The sequence below is a fragment of the Tinamus guttatus genome, unplaced genomic scaffold, assembly GCF_059628265.1.
Source record: "Tinamus guttatus ecotype Peru unplaced genomic scaffold, ASM5962826v1 Tinamus_guttatus_pri_ptg000049l, whole genome shotgun sequence".
Taxonomy (NCBI): domain Eukaryota; kingdom Metazoa; phylum Chordata; class Aves; order Tinamiformes; family Tinamidae; genus Tinamus; species Tinamus guttatus.
This window is the reverse complement of record NW_028288583.1, coordinates 275,198-295,699: the sequence shown is the minus strand read 5'-3', so window position 1 is coordinate 295,699 and position 20,502 is coordinate 275,198. Positions and strand designations below refer to the sequence as shown.

At 52.2% G+C, this 20,502-nt stretch overlaps 2 protein-coding genes and 1 long non-coding RNA gene across 3 annotated transcripts in view; 1 reads left to right on the top strand and 2 right to left on the bottom strand.

The window, feature by feature from the left end:
• Positions 1–20,502, bottom strand: part of LOC148595876 (uncharacterized) — a 355,837-nt gene that overhangs the window by 205,708 nt on the left and 129,627 nt on the right. The gene's annotated exons all lie outside the window — the stretch shown is intronic.
• LOC148595878 (omega-hydroxyceramide transacylase-like) lies at positions 1,054–5,591 on the top strand. Its single transcript, XM_088539815.1, has 8 exons — positions 1,054–1,264; positions 1,915–2,138; positions 2,378–2,443; positions 2,921–3,130; positions 3,213–3,273; positions 3,722–3,922; positions 4,622–4,742; positions 5,537–5,591. Exons 1-8 carry the CDS (start codon positions 1,066–1,068, stop codon positions 5,589–5,591), a joined length of 1,137 nt encoding a protein of 378 aa, XP_088395941.1. The 5' UTR covers positions 1,054–1,065.
• Positions 7,933–15,671, bottom strand: PNPLA1 (patatin like domain 1, omega-hydroxyceramide transacylase). Its single transcript, XM_088539764.1, has 8 exons — positions 15,470–15,671; positions 12,092–12,324; positions 10,965–11,030; positions 9,442–9,654; positions 9,044–9,104; positions 8,787–8,927; positions 8,282–8,378; positions 7,933–8,047 (listed from the first exon to the last, which is right to left on the bottom strand). Exons 1-8 carry the CDS (start codon positions 15,669–15,671, stop codon positions 7,933–7,935), a joined length of 1,128 nt encoding a protein of 375 aa, XP_088395890.1.

The window sequence follows — 20,502 nt, the reverse complement described above, 5'->3', positions numbered from 1 at the left end:
ATGGGTTCTGCTCCCATATGAAATTGGGGCCACATGAATAGTGGGCTAAAGGACAAGATTTTAGGGGTCCTGGGCATTAGAGTGTCCAGCACACGCTGCCATGCGAACATCAGGGTTACTCACTAGACCTGACTACAAAACTCCCCCCTGGCTCTGCATCAACACGCAGGGAGAGGCAGAGCGCCCGTCCTGGAAGGTTTATGAAGCCTTTGTCCTGCAGAGTTTGGGGAGATTTTTGTGCATTTTGGGGAATTTTTCCCCATCTGTTGAAGTTAGCATCCTTGTTTGTGCAGGACAGCTGCTTCTGCCTGGGTTTCAGTGCTGCTTTTCCACATAGCAATTTCCCAATGTGTCACATGGCTGCAACACCAAGAAGTCTGTACGTTTTTGTAACAGATAATCAACAGATGACTCTGTACATCAGAGATGCTTCTTTCCCCTTTAGACTGTTTTCAGACCAACAGGTCAATAAACTTCAACCATTTAGGTAGCAAATTAAGCCAGGAATTGTTAACTGGACTTTAGATTTGCAGCATTTGCAAGCAAACTTGAACCCTGAATTTGTGAAACTAAGTGAACAACCTGGATTGGGGTTTCTTTAATAATCCCCTCGCCTTTTGCAACTTTACTCCCCAGGATAGGGCTTGGTAGCCCAGGGATAGATGTGACCTGATAAAATTTTGAACAGCACCTTGTAAGAAACTTGTATACAGGGTGATAGGTTTTTTTTTTTTTCCCTGTGCTGCAAACTTGCAAAGGTGCAAACACCTTGGGAACGTTGCAACGTAGACCGTTTATTTTAATAAGCGGTTTTAGGCATTAAAAGACAGCTCACCGCACCTACTCCTGTTGTTTTTTTTCCTGGATATTTCGCATACAGATGTATTTCAAACAGGTATAAAGCAGCAACAGAAAGAGGAAGAAGCAATAGAAGAGGCCAGAAACAGGAGCATGCGGGGAACAAACCCAGTGTAGCTCTTGCTGAGTGTTAGTGTTGTGGACAGACCTCCAAATCTGTCCTGGGCAGCCCTGTTCCTGCAGCTCAAGTGCTTGGTGTGAGCAGAGATGATGAAGAGAAACAGAAATGAGAAAAGACCTTTCTCTATTCTGTTCAGGGGCTGTGGTTTCATGATAATCTATGAAGCTGGAGTGCTGAAGGCTTTGGGGGAACTGTCACCCGAAATACTGAAATCTGCATCCAAGATCTATGGAGTTTCTTCAGGGTCATTTATAGCTGCATTGGCAGTGTGTGAGTGTGACATAGGTAAGTGTTCTGCATTTCCATTTGTTCTGTGTGTCCAGAGAGGTCAGATGTCTGGAAGCAGCAGATTTGCAAAGGATATTTTTTTACTTAGAATGTTTTTCTTTATTCAGTGGTTAATTCCTCAGAATTTTACTTCATTAACTTCAAGACTGGAAAACACGAATAGATTAACTCTGCAGAGAAAATCTGCTAGATACAATTACAAAATAAATTATTGCATGTTGTTAATTCAAGTCAAGGGAAAATATACCTAATATCAAAAACAGAAGTGCTTAACAGGGCACTTCATGTTTTGATAGATTCCTAAAACACAGGAAAGAAAATACTGAATGTGGAAAGGACCATGAATTATAAGGAAAATTATATCCTCTGAGCTCAGAAGTACATTGAGATGCAGAACAAACGAGAAGACATGTTATACAGAGAATTTTGTAGGGGGAATGGAGAGAAATGAAAAATAAACCAATACCTAGTTGATGCAATATTGAACGTCCTTAGAAAATCTAAGTCCACTTGTAAGAGTTCCAGCACTAATGAATATAATGGATCTTCATGAATATTTACCATCACGGTAAAATGCATCTTTGCCAGGTGGAAAGTACATAGTAATAATACATTGTCATGGTCGTTTGTCTTTGCTTTGTCTTTAGATGAGATGCTGCCATCGTTCTTCAGTACTGTGAAAGACACTAACTGCCTGTATTATTCATCTCGAATAAATGCCCTTCATGGCTTAAGGATCTGCTTAAATAAATATCTTCCCACAAATGCCCACCAGCTGGCTTCTGGGAGGCTGCACATTGTCCTCACCCGTGTGCCTGACTGGAAAAACGTGGTGATTTCGGAGTTTGCCTCCAAGGAGGACATCATTCAGGTGCGAGCAGCCTCGGTGCCCGTGCGGGAAGGGGGGTGATTTACTGCATGGCTCTGGGAGAAGCCTGCCCAGACTCCAAGTTACATTCCTCCTTCCCAAAACCTAGCTGTGCTTTATGAGGTCTAGTCTGCAACAGGGAGCTGCCGTTTCCAATGTCTTCTGACAACGAGTTGCCGTTTCCAAAGGCAGGAGACTGTCGTGGTGCTTTGCTCATCTCCTGCTTTCCGTCTCACCCACAGGCTGTGATCTGCAGCTGCTTCATCCCGGTGTATTTTGGCTTTATCCCTCCTTTGTACCACGGGGTGGTGAGTACCCTTCCTGTCTGAAGACCCTGTCCTAGGTCAGGTCAAGGGGTCCCTGTGTGTCCTTCCACCAGTGGTGGCAAGAAGGACATTTGTACCTCAGTGTTCGCCACCGAAGTTGCTTGGTGGTGTCTGCAGGGGGATGAACTGAACTCAGGTGTCCCACAGCCTGACCGTGCTGAAGATGGGACTCACCTACCCCCAAGAGCATCTACCTGTCCATGGGGTCAGCTTGAGTACTTCCTGCTGCACCTGTCTCTCATTTCATTAAATACTAATTGTTTAATTGGATGGGAGGAGCGGGTGAGTGTAGACTTTGGAGAACATAGAGCAGTGGACAAGGTTGTTCTTTGGAGGAGGAATTTCCACAGACCCTTCCTATTTAGGGCTAGAGGGGAGGAAACCCTGTCTTCATCCCACTTGTGTGACCCCCCCCTCATCTCTCTGGGAACACTCAGCATTCCTCATTTTCTCTCCTAGCGCTACATCGATGGGGAATTCGCCATGGGGCAGGCCAGCTTCGTGACCGAGGCCACGATCACGGTGTGCCCGTTAACGGGCGAGTACGATATCTGTCCCAGAGAAAATCCAACTGCCTTTCTTTTCCTCCAAGTCTCCAGTTTTCTCATGCAAATATCAAAAGCCAACATCTACCGCGCCTTGTGTGTTTTTGTGCCTCCCACACGTCAAGTGAGCTGCTTCTATAGGTACCCTGAGTCCCAAGGCCCTTGCAGGAGGCTGCTCTGCCCTGACCCTGAGCTTTCCCCTGCAGATTCTGGACTGGTTTTATTGCCGTGGCTACATGGACACAGACTCCTTTTTACAAAGACTAAGTAAGTGGTTGCAAGTGAGGAGCAGGTAGGTCTGCATGATCCTCTGCTGAGGGAAGGTAAGAGGTGCTAAGAGGGTCATACTGGACAAAAGGCCCCCCTGTGTTCCAGGAACAGACAGGATTACTCAAGTCCCATCCTCCATAGCCTCTCCTGAAGCCCCCTGTGCACTGCTTCCCCTCTGGGAATTCCTATGGGGAATATGTGAGGTCCCTTCTCATCCCCTGCCGTGGGCATGGTAAAGCTTTCTAGGGAATATAGGCCCCAGGACCTAAACAGCAGCTTTATAAGCTCAGGTGCCCTGTGTGGTGTTAGACACCACACTGATGCTTAGATCAGCCAGACACTGTGGGTATCAGTCCACTTATTTTCCACTTGAGCTTCGTCTCTGCTCGTGTTCCTGGAGATGTAGCTGATTCCCACCAGTGTGACCTGGAGTTTCTTCCCCCAGGTGAATTTGGTATAAGCTATTTTGCCAAGGATTTTATGTTCCTACTGGAGAATGGGGAGAAAGGCAAAGAGAAGCCAGCAACAAGGGCGCTGCACTCCAGAGACACAGGCCCCAAGGACATCGCAAAAGAAAACCCAGCGGTCTGGGCAGCAAATGGGATGAAAGAAGAAGCCCAGCAGCTGCTTCTGCATCCTCACAGAGGTAGAGGACAAGCCCTTCCTTCACCTCAGAGGTTTTCAAGTGGCATTTACCTTGGGCTCCCTTTGCAAGAAAAGGCTGTCTGGTTTTGCAGGCCCCAGTAGATGAGAACATCAGGAGTGGGAGGGCGTCTTCCCTGGGGTGATGGTTGTTTTGGGTGACGTAGCTCTTTTCCCCTGCTTCTCACAAGCAAACTCACGACAAATGCTGCCTGAGCTTCTAGCTGGCTACACATCTCCCCCACAAATGCAGGGCAGATTTTAGGATGTGCCCCAGCCAGAAAGGTCTTGTTGGAAAATTAGCTGTTTGTGCTCCCCTTTGCTAAAACTGCTTCCCTCCAAGGCCTGCTGTGGACCGAGTCCCAGCAGATCACATCTTTCACACAACTTATTCCCTTGAGGTCCTGGGAGGACATCTAGCCCTGCAGAGATGCTCAAAGGGCTTGAGGAGCACAGAGCTCAAGGTGGTGAGCAAGGGGTGATCCAAACACCGCAGCTGCTTTGCAAACCTCCGCTCCTGGTTTTTGTTACCAAAGGCCCAAGACCAGTAGAGGGCAGGTTTATGCTTAAGGTATCAATAGATGTTTCATGGCAGGAGATGTTTGCAGCCCCAACCTGCATTGTCTTGCGACCTCTTGCCTTTGTAAATTTATATTCATTTGTTCCCTTCTGTTTCTTATATCCACTGATTCTGCTTTTGCAGCTCCTGCACCTCCAGAAAGGCAGGACATGCCTGGACAGCTGAGCAAGTTCACCAAGGGTGTGTTAAAGAGCATTGGGTATTTTGGATTTCTCATCAAGAAGTCATTTACTGTCTTTGCAAGGTATTAACAGGTTCTGCCAATGCATCTTTTCATTGTGGTGAGGGAAGGAGCACAGTGTCTGTCATTTAAGGTGATCAGTCTTTGCCAAAATTTCTATTTAGCTGTCCCAGTGCACAACCCTGCATAGATACTTCAGTCTAAGAGCAACTTATTAGAACTGTAGATCAATCTCTTCCCAACTCAATTTTAAACAAAATAAGGCAAACTTAAATTCAAACCTTCCAAATTTTCAAAGTTCTGTGCAAAATAATGCCCCAGATAAGCAAGGAAATAATTCCGGCACACAATTCATCCCCATTTTCCTGTGCATTTCAGACTATCTTCAAAATTCTGTTGCTGCAGGAGGACCTGCACACGAGCAAGGCCCAGAGCTCATTTGCCTATTTATCCATCTGCCCCCCAGGACAGATGCGGAATGAGCTGCGCGCCCCTGATCCTAGGGGATCAGGATTCTCCCTTCCTGCAGCGCCTGGTGTCTGGCCTAGCTTTGGAGAAGCTCCTTCTGGCTCAGGTTATGTCTAAACCCTCCTCACAACCACCCTGTGCTGAGTGCAGATTAGGCCAAGTAGCACTGGAGCAGGGAAGGAGACTAGAGACAGTGTTTTTAAGGATTTTAAAGCCTGCTTAGCCTGTAGACAGCAGGACAGAGGGTTGCAGCCCAGATCAGGTTTTTGAGTCTGGTTTGTCACACAGAAATTGTCAGAAGCATTTCAGACTATGTTTTTATACCCCTCAGGAACTTGCTGATCTTGGCCAAAAGAGCGTTTTGACCCAGCTGCTGCTTTTGCCCCCAGTTCATGGTTTGAAGAGACACAGAGCAACAGGAGGCCCAGCCTGCAGACACACTGAGGAGCACCCAGGGGCAGCAACCAGTGCCCGGTGCAGGCAGGGCTGCAATCCCTTCCGAATCCCCTTCAGATCCCTGTGGGCACCAGGTGATTCTGATTATCAACCCTTTAACTGAGGCATTTCAGGGGAAGACAGTCTGATGCTGCTGAGTTTCCCAGCTGGCCTCTCCAGGGTGAAACTCCTGCATGAGGCGATTCAAAAGAGGTGCCAAACTCTGCCTCTCTCCATTGCCTCTGGCACAGCCTCCTTTATGCTACTAGTCCTGAGCTCACACAAGAGGCAACAGCAAGGTGAGGTGTCCTTGCTTGAGAAGGTGGGGGTTAACAGAGCACACAGCAGCTGATTTTTGGATACTAGGAGTTATTAAATATTTCTGTCTGAGAAAGGGCAAGGCATGGAGCCCTCTTTCAACATTTCTGTAGGGATGCGCAGTTTTAGACATTCCTTGTAGGATGTTTTTTGCTAAATGTTCTCAAAGTTACCTTAACTGTCCATGACCAAATACCCTGCCCTGTACCTGGGGGAGATTAGACTTGCTTGTGTAGTTCAAGCTTCACTCCTGTTTATGGCGGAGATTTGCAAATAAATTAGTGGGTTTGGATGTCCAGCTCCTAAAAGACAGTTATTTTACGAGGATATTGAAAGTTTCTGTTTGAGTAGGGCTGCTCTGGGATGTCACAAGGGGAGTCAGGAAGAGGTTTTGTTGGAACCAACACAAATAACCACGCTGGTTGCTCCCAGCATGCTCAAAGGTGCACATTGCAAGGCCATTGACTTCAAGCAGAGACAGCAGAACATAATTATATCAATCTTTTACTGAGCGTTCATAGGTCTGAATCTGTTTACATCAGTGCAGCCTTCAGTGATGTGACGTTCATGCCTGTGGTCCCCGGGGTGCTTTGGATGAAACTTCCCTCTGTGCCGTTTCCCTTGGTGCCATTTGATAAACAAGCTGCTTGCCCAGGTCAGTGCTGTGCTGGGTGACCCGCAGCTGCCCAGGGCAGCCATGGACGGGGCACAGTCGGCACTGCCAGCCTGTCAGCATCCGCCGTGTGTTTGGAACGAGGGATTCCGGGCCGTTTCACGTACCGACCAGCAACACAAGTTGTTTGCCTGGATAATACAATGCTCATAGCAACGAGTTATGGAAAATCAGATGGGGAGAGCTAATATAATTTCGAAATGCCAGCTCTCCTAATGGGAGATGTGTAGGCTAATGCTTTGAAGGGGCAGGGGGTTGTTCATTTTAAAGTTTCTCCATCCTTTTGCACTGCTGCAAAGTCAGAGGGGGTCCAAGAGTGCAAGCTCAAGCAGGCAGGAGAATCAGACCCCTGAGGTTATGATGAAATGAGTTCCTGCCCAGGAGGCTCTGTAAGACCTTCATCTTCTCCGCTTACTGAATGTCTCGAAGCTTTTGAGGGAGAGGAAAACACTTAAAATGTGACAGTTGCTGGCGGGTGGATGCCCTGTAATCTGCCCTTAAAGCAGGGCAGGGGGATGCTGCTGGTGACGGGCGAGTGGAGGGGCTGAGGAAACGGGCGGCTGGGCTGTGCGCGGGTCGAGGCGCCCGCTCCGCGCGCCCTTCCTCGGCCGTCACGTTAAAGCAGCTCAGGCCTGGGCAGGGAGGTGGCGGCAGCAGCATTTGCAACAGCCTCAGCCCATTTCCCCGAGTGAAAAAGCAACCCACAAAAGAACTCCCTAAAAACAGTGGTCGTGCTGCGGTGTGAAATGAGCTCTGGTGTCACCCCCTGCTTCCTGGGATGGCAGAACCACGTGGCGTCCGTTGGAGAGCCCATCGGCGAGGGTTACCTAAGGGAACAAGCAGTTCAGTGGAGCAGGTGTCACTGGGCCAAGGGGGACAGGTAGCCCCAGGGCTGCTTGATGTCCTGGTTGGGGACGGATGTGGCAATAACTGCTTGCGTTATAGTATCTTTACATTACACTCCATGCTGATCTGGAGCATAAGGGCTCGGTGCGGCCGCGTTGCAGCTCTGAGCCATGTGCTGCAGCCGCTCCGGCTGGTGTCAGGGTCTGAGAACATCCAGCTTGTTAAACGCTCTGAATCTATGAGGTTTAGCGCTGAATCCCCTAGGATTTTGGACGTGCCTGATGTGTTCTGCTAGGATAGAGCCAAACAAACAAATGTTCTGGTTCGTAGCTGCCACTAAATGGCAAAACATCCAGGGGGAGTGCAGGAGAAGTTAGACACTTTAAACTGGAGTACCCGCTTTTGGATTTTTTGGCCAAATTCAGCAGCAGTGACTTATTGGTGACATCCCCTGGGGTTTCCCTGGATGTCCCCCTGCTTTGCAGCCTCCCCTGTTTTGAATCGCCCGGGCCCTCACCCCCTGGCTGCAGCTCTTCTAGGCAACGCAGGCACCATGTCCCGGAGGAGCTTCTGGAACCATTTTACCAGGGAGCTGATCTCTTCCAGCAATCCCCAGAGATGCTGGAGCCTGGAAAAGCAAAGTCAAAGCAGGCAGAGCATGATGGCCAGCAGACAAACGCAGCCAAGCGCCAACAGCAAACGCCCGTTGCAATATTCTTCCTCCCTCTCTTTCACCAACCTCGTGCCGTCTCCCCACAGCCCCGCTCCTCTCGCCCTCTGCCTCCACACTTGGCCAGATCTCCACTGCTGATGCCCAGCCCGTGGTTTCCTCTGCCCCATCCCATTACCAAGACTCTCTTACCCCTTCCAGACCAAAGCTGGCAGCTTGTACGGTTGTAAGAGGATTTTGGAGAGCGGATCCTGCAGTCTGAACTGCTGCTTCCTCCACTGAGCCAGACCTGCGCTCGTGAGTGGTGGCACAAAGATCAGCCGTGAGAAACAGCCCAAGAAATGCAATAATTGCTCTCATCCAGGAGCTCTCACTGCAACTCAACCCATGGAGACTGGAGGCCAGGCCATGATCCAGCCTGTCCCGCCCTTGCAAAGCCTCTCTGGGACGGCACCTGCCCGTGGTTGCCCAAGAGCACTGGTGGCCTTGCTAAGAAATAAAAAGCCTCATCATCCCTATGGCCTTTTGGCTCCGAGAGGGAGAGCAGCAGCCAGTGCCCTCAGGGATCTGCCACGAGGCAGATCTAGAAATAATATATAATATCTTAAATATAACACTGCTCCATTCCAAGGCGAGAGCAGCCCTCAGGGGCCCCTGCCACCCCCGGCGCCCAAGAGCAGTGCCCAAAGTGCTGCACCTGGGAGGAAGCGAGGTGCCCGCGGCCGCGCTGCCGCCGTGCCCGGGCTGCCCGGCGTCCCGGCGCCTCGCGGCACGTCGCTCTTCCCGCACATGCTGGCAAAGCGGAAGTTGCCATCGAAATAGTTCGTGCCGAAGGCGTCTGCGAGGCACAAAGGAAGGCGCTGACGTCCCCGGAGGTGTCGCGGCCGCCCGGGCGATGCTGCCGGCAGCAGGTCGCGCTTTCGGCCGCCTTTGCGGCCTCGGGGGAAAACTTACCGTTCCTGCAGAGGAAAAGGGCAGTGTCCTGATAGCCCTGGAAATACATGTCATCCAGGACCTGCGAGGAGAAAGAGCCGGGCTCGCAAAGGCGCGCTGCGTCGGGGCGCTGGCGGGATCAGCGCAGCGCTGGCAGCGGGTTCACTGGGGAGGGTCTGGGGCTGAGTCCTTCCAGGGCAGGCGGTGGAAGGTGCTACCAAAGCTCTGGAGCTTGTGAGACCGTCTGCGGTGTCTGCCCTGAGGTGCAACAGGAGTGGGCACTGCCCCAGGGCTGCTCCCCTTGCAACCCCGTCGATCCGCAGTGGGGATAGCTGTGAACCTTACGCCTTGGGTAGGCAGGTTCAGCACTGATTTGCTTTACCCAAAACAGAGCCGGGAAGGAGACGGGACGGGCTTACCACGGAGCTGGGTGGAAAGAGCGCGTAGCTAATGCGGCACAGGTTTTCTATGGAGATCTGAATGCTGCCGTTGAAGATCTGGAAACAGTAGAAGATGGCAGGGCAGTCGCGCGGGCAGATATCGAGCTCCCCTGTGAACGGGGACACCGTGATCACGGCCTCCTCCAGGCTGGAGACGGGCTGCAGGCCGGTGAAGCCTCCGTCCACGTAGCGCTGCGGGACAAGAGCAGACGGAGGGGGCGTGCGGAGAAGAGGGTTGCTACAGCGTCACCAAGAGCCAATTCCAGTATGTCCAGTCTTCCCACTTGCAACAACGTCTCTTCCCACCTCTCACCCTTGATCCCTGCATCTCCCAGCTCCTCCCAGCACCCTGCCCATGGCCCCAGGCCTGGTCTTCAGCCAGGAGCAGCTGCAGAGACCCCAGCCCCAGTGAGAGAGGGGCCGTGAACCGAGTCTCTGCCCTTATATCCTGAGGCTATGATGGCACAGCAGCTTGGAAAGGGTTAGCTGTCACACTGAGCAAGGTGCTGTAATCCACAGCAGTTATTAACATGAAAATAGAACTTTTGTTCACACAACTTCATGAGATTGTTCCAGGAGTCGCTAGCTGGTCAAACATCACTGAATTTATGGTGTTGTAGAAACTTCAAGTCCTCCATCTCAGGTTTGGTCTCGTTCTGTTTTTCTTGTGAGCTCAAGGAGTAGGAGACCCACATTTAATACCTCGCTTGCAAACTCTTGCAAAATAGAGGACTGGCTTGGCAAGAAAAATATCAATTGTTCGATTCTGACAGAAATCTCCATTTACCACCCACCTCAATGGGATGTGAAGTTGCAAAGACTGCAGCTGATCCCATTAAGTGCCCTTGAGATGAAGGAGCAGAAGAGCCTTGCATAGTAATGTCATAGAGTTCCAGGACTCAGGGAACATCTTCTGCAGTCTGGGTTAAGGTGCAGATCTGGGCAGGCAGCCATATACAATACAGGTATATCTGGGAGATATATCTGTTTTATACCAGCTGCAAAACTGCTCTCAAGGCTTTGTAGGCCTTGTTACGCAAGCAGGTTGCAACACATCAGCCCTGTATTCTACTGAGGGGTAGCTGCAAGCTCGCTGCAATTTGTTGTCTTATCGTGGTGTTTCACAGCGTGTGAATGTGCATGTGCCTGGGGGAGGATTCCTCTCACAGACTTTTGGTATTCCCATCATATTTGTCCGCGCCTGAGCTAATGGAGACATCCGCACTGCTGACAAACCCTGCCCGGGATAACCGGATCGCACGTCCCGAGCGTGGAGAGCGCCGTGTCCCGGCACCCGGGCCCAGCAGTGGACGGAGCAGGAGGAGCCGACTCTCCAGATGGCGTTGGACAAAACTGCAAGCTTAGGTTGCAATGAAGAATGTGCCTCAAGGTACCTAAGAAGATGCCTGGACATTTCCTTCCCTCTCTACTCAAGGGAATGTCAAGTTTATTCCCAAGAACACACCGCTGAGAGCATTGGTAGCGTTGGAAAGAGCACTCACCACACCTCGGTAGGACGGAGGGATGAATCCGCAATAGATGGGGAGGAAGCAGCTGCACACGATAGCCTGGGAGAGAGCGGGATTACAGAAGGGTTGCAGAAAATGTGTGTGTTTCCAGGGAGGTTTTTCTGAACAAAGGGCTGTTTCATTCAGGACATGCAAATTCAGGCGAGACAAATCACCTGGTTGCAGGTACCGCCTGGGCTCTGCACACTGCTGTGTAAAGAGGAAAAGTTTCAGGAAGGCCAAAGCACCTCATTTTAATAAGGCCAAAAGGCTTCTCTTGGTAAGGGCATAGCACATCATTTTCACTGTATAACTGCCAGCAATGTCACAGTTCTCTATCTGTATTTCCCTGTCCAAACGCTGCTCTTTGGCCTTGGGAAGGTGAAACTTTCAGGTCATTTTTCATTCTTGAAGGCTTTTGACAAAACCAAGACACTGTCTCAAAACACTTTGACTCTGCTGGGAGTTTTTATGTGGCCAGACCATCCTGCTTGTCAGTTTGCAACAATTCCTCCCCGGTTGCTTGAGCTGGGAGTCGCTCTTTGTAACCAGCGACAGGGATGGCTGGGGTGAGCGTAGGACAGGCACGGCTAGTGGAGTTTCAGCATCTCCGTGGATTTGCCATCCTCTATCATCTCCCCAGGACAACAAATCCCTGGTTCCCTTGGCGAGCTCCTTTGGGGTTTTACGCTGGGATTCTTCCTCCAGCAGCTAATTCACAGGTTAATCAGCTGTTGGTGGTTTGGCAACCCAGACTTCTAATGCAGCACTGACCTCCCAGGAAAGTGCAGAGGCAACAAGGGAAATTCCTGCTGAGAGGGGGAATGGGCAGCACAACCAGCTCTTGGCCAAGGAGAGCCCCACGCAGAAGGCTCGGAGGACACGTTCACATGAACCCAGCTCTTTGCAAGGAGCCGCTAGCACTTGCCAGAGCTCAATAACACGTCAGCTTGGGATTTCTGAGGCTGAAAGCAGGATCCTGCCATGCTCTGGCCCCAACAGCATCTCCCTCTGCGTTCCCGTCCCCTGCAGCCCTGCGGAGCTCACTATGAGCTCAAGTCATCAGCTCCAAAAGAGCAGCAGGAGATCTTCTCACAGGCCCCCGAGGAAGGTCCCTTTACCTGAATGAGGTCCTCCTTGGAGCTGAACTCGGAGACCATGACGTTCTGGCCATCCACCACCCGCGTGAGGGAGATGTGCAGCCTCCCCGAAGCCACTTGGTGGGAGTTCTCGGGGAGCGTCCTCTGCAAAAGGCTCTTGAGATTCTCCACCAGGCTGCACTTGGGAGACAGAGGGCCCAGGATGGTATTCCTGATTTTCCTTCTGCTTGCAAAGATAAATTCCTTTAGGTCATCTGATGTAAAACAGAAAAGAGAGAAAAAGTCAGCATTTATGCTACCTTAATGGATATATTTTAACCCTGCCCCAAATTAAAGCCCTTTGCTGTCAGCAGCAGGACGCAGTAGGATCTGATACAGCAGCTGAACATTTTCATAGAATCACAGGATCACAGAATGCTTAAGGTTGGAAGGGACCTCTAGAGATCATCCAGTCCAACCCCTGCACACGCAGGGTCACCTAGAGCACGTGGCACAGGGCTGCGTCCAAGTGGGTTTTGAAGATCTCCAGAGAAGGAGACTCCACAACCTCTCTGGGCAGCCTGTTCCAGTGCTCTGGCACCCTCACTGTCAAGAAATTGTTCCTTAAGTTCCTGTGGAACTTTTGGTGCTTCAGTTTGTGGCCATTTCCTCTAGTTCTGTCGGTAGCCACCAGTGAAAAGAGGCCAGCACCATCCTCCTCACTGCCTCCCTTGAGGTACTTCTAGACACTGCTCAGGTCCCCTCTCAGCCTTCTCTTCTCCAGCTGAACAGGCCCAGCTCCCTCAGCCTCTCCTCATAGGGCAGATGTTCCAGGCCCCTGATCATCCTTGTGGCCCTGCGCTGGACTCTCTCCAGCAGCTCCACATCCCTCTTGTCCTGTGGAGCCCAGAACTGGACACAATACTCCAGATGTGGCCTCACCAGGGCTGAGTAGAGGGGCAGGATCCCCTCCCTCGACCTGCTGGAGACGCTCTTCTTAATGTACCCCAGGATCCCATTGGCCTTCTTGGCCACGAGGGCACCCTGCTGCCTCATGGTCAACTTGTCCGCCATCACGACGCCCCCATCACGACGGTCAACTTGTCCCCCCATCACGAGGTCCCTCTCTGCAGAGCTGCTCTCCAGAAGGTCGGTCCCCAGCCTGTACTGGTGTCTGGGGTTATCCCTCCCCAGGTGCAGAACCTTGCACTTGGCCTTGTTGAATTGCATGAGGTTTTTCACCGCCCAGTTGTCCAGTCTGTCCAGGTCCCTCTGGATGGCAGCGCAGCCCCCTGGGGTATCGGCTACTCCTCCCAGTTTGGTATCATCAGCAAACTTGCTGAGGGAGCACTCTGTGCCTTCATCCAGGTCATTGATGGATAAATTGAACAGGACTGGACCAAGGACTGACCCCTGGGGGACCCCGCTAGCTACAGGCCTCCAACTAGACTGCACCGCTGATCACCAGCCTTTTCCATGCTCACTGCCTGCAGGAGCAGGGAGCGGTTCGGGAAGGTCTGACAGTCTCAGCCAGAGTTTTGGCTGTTCCCTCCTCCCTTTCCCTTGCTCATTATGTTCAAGGTAGAACTGCTCTCCCCCATGGTGGAAGCAGGAGTGCAGCTGCAGGGCACTGTTGAGGAGGCCCTTTCTCTCCTTCAGGTCGCACATTCCCATGACTCAGCTGGCTGAATGGGCACATTAAAAACGTTTTCCGTTTCCCTGATCCTGCCCGGAGTTATCCGTGTGCCCCAGGCAGGCTCCGCAGGATGCCGGAGCGGCGCAGAGCTCAACAGGCGCTCGCCTGAGCAGCGATACTTGTCCCCTTGCAGGAGCAGAGGTCGCCCGGGCTGTCCCATCACATGGCTTTAAAAATATGGCCAGACAGATGGATTACATGGAGTGTCCTGAAGGCAACTGCAGCAACCCAGGTATTAAGAGGGGTTATAAGTGTTTGAGCGGATGTTCGGGCCATGTGGCACGACGATTAACGCTTGGCAGGTTCACACAGGGTCTCCGGGGAAGCCGAAAGAGCCTGCGATGCCCCAGGAGGGGTGTTAGCAACAGCACAAGAACACACCTGCCCAGCACATCCTTCTGCTCGCCCTGAGCCCTGGAAACGGCAGGAACTTGGGAAGAGGCCGACGAGCTGCCAGGTAGGAAGCGGGAGCTGCTGGTGGCCGTGCGGGTGCTGCTGGGGCTGGGCGGGCTGTGCTGCCCGTCACAGTCCTGCCTGCCCCGGGTTTCTGCGTGCTCAGGAGTGACCTGGCTCCCTGAGAGCCATCAGGGCCCCAAGGCTGCCGGGGCAGCTGGGTCAGGGAGCTTAGTGCTCCTTGGTGCCAGGCCGGGGCCAGCAGTGCCTGAGCGCAGCCACCCCACTGGGTGCCCGTCGGGGACAACTGCTGCACGGGCTGGAGGTGCTAAACCTGCCTTTTACCCTCCTCCTGCCCCAATTCTGCCAGACTGGCGTTGGATGAGTTTGTGTGCAGGAGCCACATGCCTTTTCTATATTAAAAACTCATGGTCATGACTATCCAAAAGGTCTTTTCTCCCGCTGAGGGAAGATGATTTGGGCACAAGAGCAACTTAGAGCCTCCACTAACTCTGGTGCCCTATCTCCTCCAGCAAAGCAGACTCACCTTCCAGCACTGATGGTGACAGCACTGATGGTGACTGCTTGACAGCCCTGGCTCTTCTGTTCTATTGCAACAGGATGAGAAATCTGAGAGGAAAGTATTGGCATCTTTGCTGATGTACATGGAGGTTCTTTCCCACATGGGCAGAAAGATTTCTGACAGTTGGGCTCCCCTTTGTCTAAATATATTTACCTAATTTTTAAATCGGTTTTAGTTTCAGTGGAATGGTCCTAGCATATGTGAAGCAGAGGCTTCAAATATTGTAAAAGCTCCTTTGAAAACCTCACTCCTCTATAGCAGGTGAGCTCCAGCCTTGCCAAAAAAGTAAAGGACACTTATTCCAATTTTAGCACTCAATATTAAAGACAAAAGGGCCACAGCAAGGACAGAGATGTGGAACCCAGCCCTGCAAAAGGGAAGGGGCTACGCCATGGATTCAGTAGCCCTATAGGCCAAGAGATCAAAACCTCAAGAGTTACAAATCTCTTCTCCCAAAGCCCAGGTGAGTGATGAAATAGGACATAGGTATGACCTATTAGGTCGTAGAAATGACCTATGTTCTTGCAGTGTTCTTTACTGCAGAGAGAAGCGAGTTTGTGGAAATGCACTCTCTGTCCAAGAATCCCACTATTATATTTTATCCTATCAGCCAACTTGGATCATCCTCAGCAGAGGGCTAGAGCCATGTCATCCCATTCCCTCCTTTGGCCCTATAAGACGTTAGTGCCGGCGTTTGTACTTGGAAATGAAAGTCAAAAATGAGAAATCAAGGCAATAATTCTCTTACCGAGGTTGATGCCGCACACAACGGCCGCCGCGATGAGGGATCCTGCCGAGGAGCCGTAGACCTTGCACGCCGAGCGGAGCAGCTCCGGAGCCAGCTCCAGGAGGGACTGCAGCACTCCCATCTGGTACAGGACCAAAAAGCCACTGCCCGAAAAAGAGAGGGAGAACGGAGTGCCCGAAGCCCTGATCTCCTCTTCAGCCATCTCTAGCCTCTGGGCTTGCAGAGATCAGATTTCTGTGTCTGGCTTGATGTCTCACTCTGTCCTTCTTCTCTAGGCAAACTTCAAGTTCTCGTCTCCGCTCTTCTCTCCAGGCTCATTCTATTTGGTTACACAGGAATACAGAGGAGGGATTTTCTGCCTCCTTTTGTGACAGATCCCCACGGTGTTCAGATTCACCAGCTATTTCAATTGCCTCCTGTGCTAAAAGCAGTCATGTTCCCCTGACCAGAACAGCACTCAATCCTTGACTGCCCCCAGGTCTTCACTCCAGGCTAAACCAAGGCTCCGTTTTATAACAAGCGATCCTAGGTCCTGCAGCCCTCCAGGAGATGGTTTCTGCCTTGCTGTGCTGTCACACTTTGGAAGATCCCCGCAAACTTTCCTCTTTGCTTCGTGCTTCCTTCATGAGGGTGTTTTTCTAAACAGGATTCGCCTTTAATCCCAGCTCAGGAGCAGCTCAGCACTGAGTAAGGGCTTGTGTAAGACACTTAAATCCAGATGGTGTTACACAAGGGGTGTACGCAGGGCGTTACACAGAACACCCTGCGTGCCTGCAGGCTGGGCAATATTTCTTAACATTTGCTCCTTGCTGGAAGGTTTGACATCTCCGCCAGCTTTTTAGATCTTCTCTGGAAGAAACCTCCGAGGTCTTGGATTTGCCTTCCTGTTCCACCCAGCACGATGCTTCCGAAAGCCCCAGGGGGGTTCGTGGGGTAGCACCGTGTGCCCCGAGTCCTGGATTGAACCAGAGGGAAACCGCCTTCAGCCTATCTTCGTTATTTGAATGAGCATTGAAAACTGTGAAAAATTGAGTACAAACACAGATTTGTACTTTCATTTCATCTTCTATGGCACTGCCAATGTGCAGAGTGAAAACTACCATTTTAAATGTATATATTCATTAAATATGTAAGGAATACTCTGCCTCCTATGATGTCCATATACATACAGTGTGCACACTGTAAGTGAATATTATATATATTACATTCAAGATTGTGTGTATATATATATATATAACATATTTATATAAAATATGGGCATGTAGATAATAACAGGCATTTTTAATCAGAGAACATTCCCCCTCTGTGTTGTTGTGGCAGTTTGTCCATTACAGAAAAGCAAGGGATTGTCCCAGCATCCTGATGAAACCTTTGCAATGCTTCTTTTGTTGGAGATGTCCGTAAGGATACGAGGACCTTCCTTGGCCTCTATGGCCATTCCTGGGCACCAGCTGCTGGGCTTTTGCTAATCCACAACGAGACTCCCAGGTGCAGTTTGTGGGAGCAGAGACCCCATCCTTGCTGTGTTTCTTGGTTGCAGTTTCACTGGTGCCTTCCCTGGTAGCCTTCCAGCATCACCAGGTGAATATTGCCAAATACATGTAACCCCACATAGCCCAAACTGCCCTTGCCTGAGCGCTGCCGTGAAGACAGAACAGAAAGCAGCAAAATGTTGAGTTCGTAAATTGGTTACAATGATCTGGACTATCACAGACACGACCAAATCCTGGCATTAGGACATTTGCATGTGACCAGATCCTGCAGCATTCCCGGATTTCTTCGACCCTTTTCATTCTCCTCTTTCCAGTGCTTGATTTTTTGTAATTATTCCCTTGTCAGGTGAGTTTCTCGCTGCTCACCCTGTTCTGTCCGTCCGACCGGGTGTTCTACAGATGTTGTCATAGGGCGGTGGTATCTGAGCCCCGATCTGGTGTGATTCACACCCCCGTCTGCTCCAGCTCTTAGGAAAGAGTCACCAGAACAGGCTGGGGACCGACTTTCTGGAGAGCAGCTCTGCGGAGAAAGATCTGGGTGTCACGGTGGACAACAAGGTGACCATGAGGCAGCAGGGTGCCCTCGTGGCCAAGAAGGCCAATGGGATCCTGGGGTGCGTTAAGAAGTGCTCCCTCCAGCAGGTCGAGGAAGGTGATTCTGCCCCTCTGCTCAGCCCTGGTGAGGGCACATCTGGAGTATTGTGTCCAGTTCTGGGCTCCACAGGACAAGAGGGATGTGGAGCTGCTGGAGAGAGTCCAGCGCAGGGCTACGAGGATGATCAGGGGCCTGGAACATCTGCCCTGTGAGGAGAGGCTGAGGGAGCTGGACCTGTTCAGCCTGGAGAAGAGAAGGCTGAGAGGGGATCTGAGCAGTGTCTAGAAGTACCTCAAGGGAGGCAGTGAGGAGGATGGGGCCGGCCTCTTTTCACTGGTGGCCACCGACAGAACTAGAGGTAATGGCCACAAACTGAAGCACCAAAAGTTCCACAGGAACTTAAGGAAAAATTTCTTAACAGTGAGGGTGGCAGAGCACTGGAACAGGCTGCCCAGAGAGGTTGTGGAGTCTCCTTCTCTGGAGATCTGCAAACCCGCTTGGACGCAGCCCTGTGCCACGTGCTCTAGGTGACCCTGTGTGTGCAGGGGGTTGGACTAGATGACCTCTAGAGGTCCCTTCCAACCTTCAGCATTCTGTGATTCTATGAAAGGAGACTCGCTCATCCAGAGGACTTTGGGCCACCACTGCCAAACACCTGCCAGCAAAATGAGGCCTCCCAAACTGCCATGGGTCTCACTGACCGATTCCAAGTGCCCTGGAAGTGCCTTTGAACACTAGAAGAGAATGTGCACCATTGTCAGTTAATTAACTCTTGCCGTAGTTACGCTCATCAGGCCCTCAGGGAATTAAACAGGAACTGCAAATACAAGGTATGGGGAGCTCCTGCTTTGCTCAACGCTCGTCAGGCCTCAACTGAGAGCCCAGCGCCACTGTCAAGCTTCAGGAAGGCTGTGGATGAATCCCATGGGATCTGCAGGAAGGCGCATCTCCCTCCAGGACAACTTTCCCCTTGGCAGCTGGGTTTGCCAACAGAGCTGGTGCTGCAGGAGACCCCTGTTGCTACCAACTTTGCAGAGCTGTGTGGAGGGGAAGCGGTGCCAGGAGATGCTCTCCTGGGCACTCCTGCGGGCATCGTGTTCCGATAGTTCCTTCCCTTGCCGCTGCTATAAGGCAACATATTAAATGGGATTTTTCCAACTGGAGAGGCAGGAGGAGAGCCTTACCCTGCCCATACAAAGCAGTTATCCCTGTGCAAGGTACACGAGCAGCTCAGAGGGAGGATGGATGGGGAATGACGAGTGGCCCGGGGGGGCTGCCGATGTTGAGGCAGCAGCTGAGATCCGCCACATTCCCACGTTTTCCGCAACCTGCCCCAGCCGTTCTCCCCCTGCGGCCGGGGGGATTTTGCTGTCTTCCTTCCCCCTTTGCAGGGTTTCTCCCCGGAGATCCTGCAAATCCCTGTGGTGCCGCCCCAGCCGGGCCTGGGGCAGGATGCCCCGTGCTGTGCTCACCTCGCCGCCGGCTGCCACGCTGCCCGTGAGACAAACCCTGGCGTCATCCTCTTACCGCCGCAGCGCTCCGAACCCATCGCTCCGTTAAGTGCCTGGGGGATTTTTGGAGCTGTCCCCCCCAGCCGGCGCTCCGCAGGGCAGGATTATTCAGGGCTAAGGACTGCGGAGACGCAGGATCCAGCGGCGCCCTCGGGCGCTCTCCCAAGAAAACTCCTCGCTCCCGTTAAGCACCCGCCAGGTGGCTGGGGAGAGCCCGTCTCGTGCGGGACGGCAGCACAGATGGCAGCGCTCGTGATCCCACGGATTTTAAGGAGACGTAATTGCCTTAGAGGTCTGAAATTATGGCGAGGAGTTTAGGGAAGGATGAGCGTAATACCGAGAGCTGGAAACCGATCAAAACTCCAGGGCTAATAACTCGGCTTTCTTCCATGCAGTTCTTCAGTGGTACCAGGCAGCCGGGGTCTGGGTTTTGTAACTGAGCGATTAGGCCAAGATGTCCAAGGCCCTAATGAGCAGAGACGGGAACGGTGAGAGGAGGCAGCACGAGGAGCCCCTGTGTGCTCGGAGCTGGGATCCCGCTCCGTGGGGCTCCGCGTGCTCAGAGCTGGGATCCCGCTCTGTGAGGCTCCGCGTGCTCGGAGCTGGGATCCCGCTCCGTAGGGTTCCACGTGCTGGGAGCTGGGATCCCTGCTCCATGGTGGTTCCACATGCTTGGAGCTGGGATCCCACTCTGTGGGGCTCCGCGTGCTCGGAGATGGGATCCCTGCTCCTTGGGGCTCCGTGTGCTCGGAGATGGGATCCCTGATCCATGGGGCTCTGCGTGCTCGGAGCTGGGATCCCTGCTCCATGGGGCTCCGTGTGCTCGGAGCCGGGATCCTGCTCCATGGGGCTCCGTGTGCTCGGAGCCGGGATCCCGCTCCGTGGGGTTCCCCGTGCTCTTAGCTGGGATCCCTGCTCTGGCCCTCGCCCCGCAGCACCGGGCCACACGGACCAGCCGTGGCCTCATTTCTGCTCCGATGGTTTGGGAACACAGGGCTGTTTTGCAAGGAGCTGTGAACACTTGTCTTCATGTTTAGCTGGCACTGCTCCCATGATGAATGGGAAGGAAAAGGGCCCAGCGGCCACAAAAGGAGGATATTTCATTGAGCTGTGACATTGGGAACAGGAGGAGAAGGGGGATGGAAGAGACTAATGGTTTTCTCACTGTTGTTTTGCCTGTCAGGAGTGTCCCGTGCACAGCAGGAAGACAGTGTCCCCTGGGAAGCCAAGGAGGAAACAAAACTCTCTTCTGCTCCATGCAAATGCAGTCACGCAGCCCGGACCGCAGGATCTCAGATGCAAAGCAAATCACCTGGGCAGCAAAGGCCATCGCACGATCCTCCCGCCAGGCCCTGCCTCGTGCCCGATACCATCTCCCTGGGCATCAGTTCTTTAAAATTCCCTGGGCTCTTGCAGCTTCACAGGGACAGGGTA

Excerpts from the sequence above, each read along its gene's own strand:
- LOC148595878 (XM_088539815.1), top strand. The coding sequence starts at position 1,066 with ATGATGAAGAGAAACAGAAATGAGAAAAGACCTTTCTCTATTCTGTTC. Across the intron at positions 3,131-3,212 it reads TTGTGCCTCCCACACGTCAA|ATTCTGGACTGGTTTTATTG; the intron begins GTGAGCTGCTTC and ends TTTCCCCTGCAG. Across the intron at positions 3,274-3,721 it reads CTCCTTTTTACAAAGACTAA|GTGAATTTGGTATAAGCTAT; the intron begins GTAAGTGGTTGC and ends TTCTTCCCCCAG.
- PNPLA1 (XM_088539764.1), bottom strand. The coding sequence starts at position 15,671 with ATGGCTGAAGAGGAGATCAGGGCTTCGGGCACTCCGTTCTCCCTCTCT. Across the intron at positions 12,325-15,469 it reads TGTGTGCGGCATCAACCTCG|ATGACCTAAAGGAATTTATC; the intron begins GTAAGAGAATTA and ends GTTTTACATCAG. Across the intron at positions 8,048-8,281 it reads CCAGCTTTGGTCTGGAAGGG|GCTCCAGCATCTCTGGGGAT; the intron begins GTAAGAGAGTCT and ends TTGCTTTTCCAG.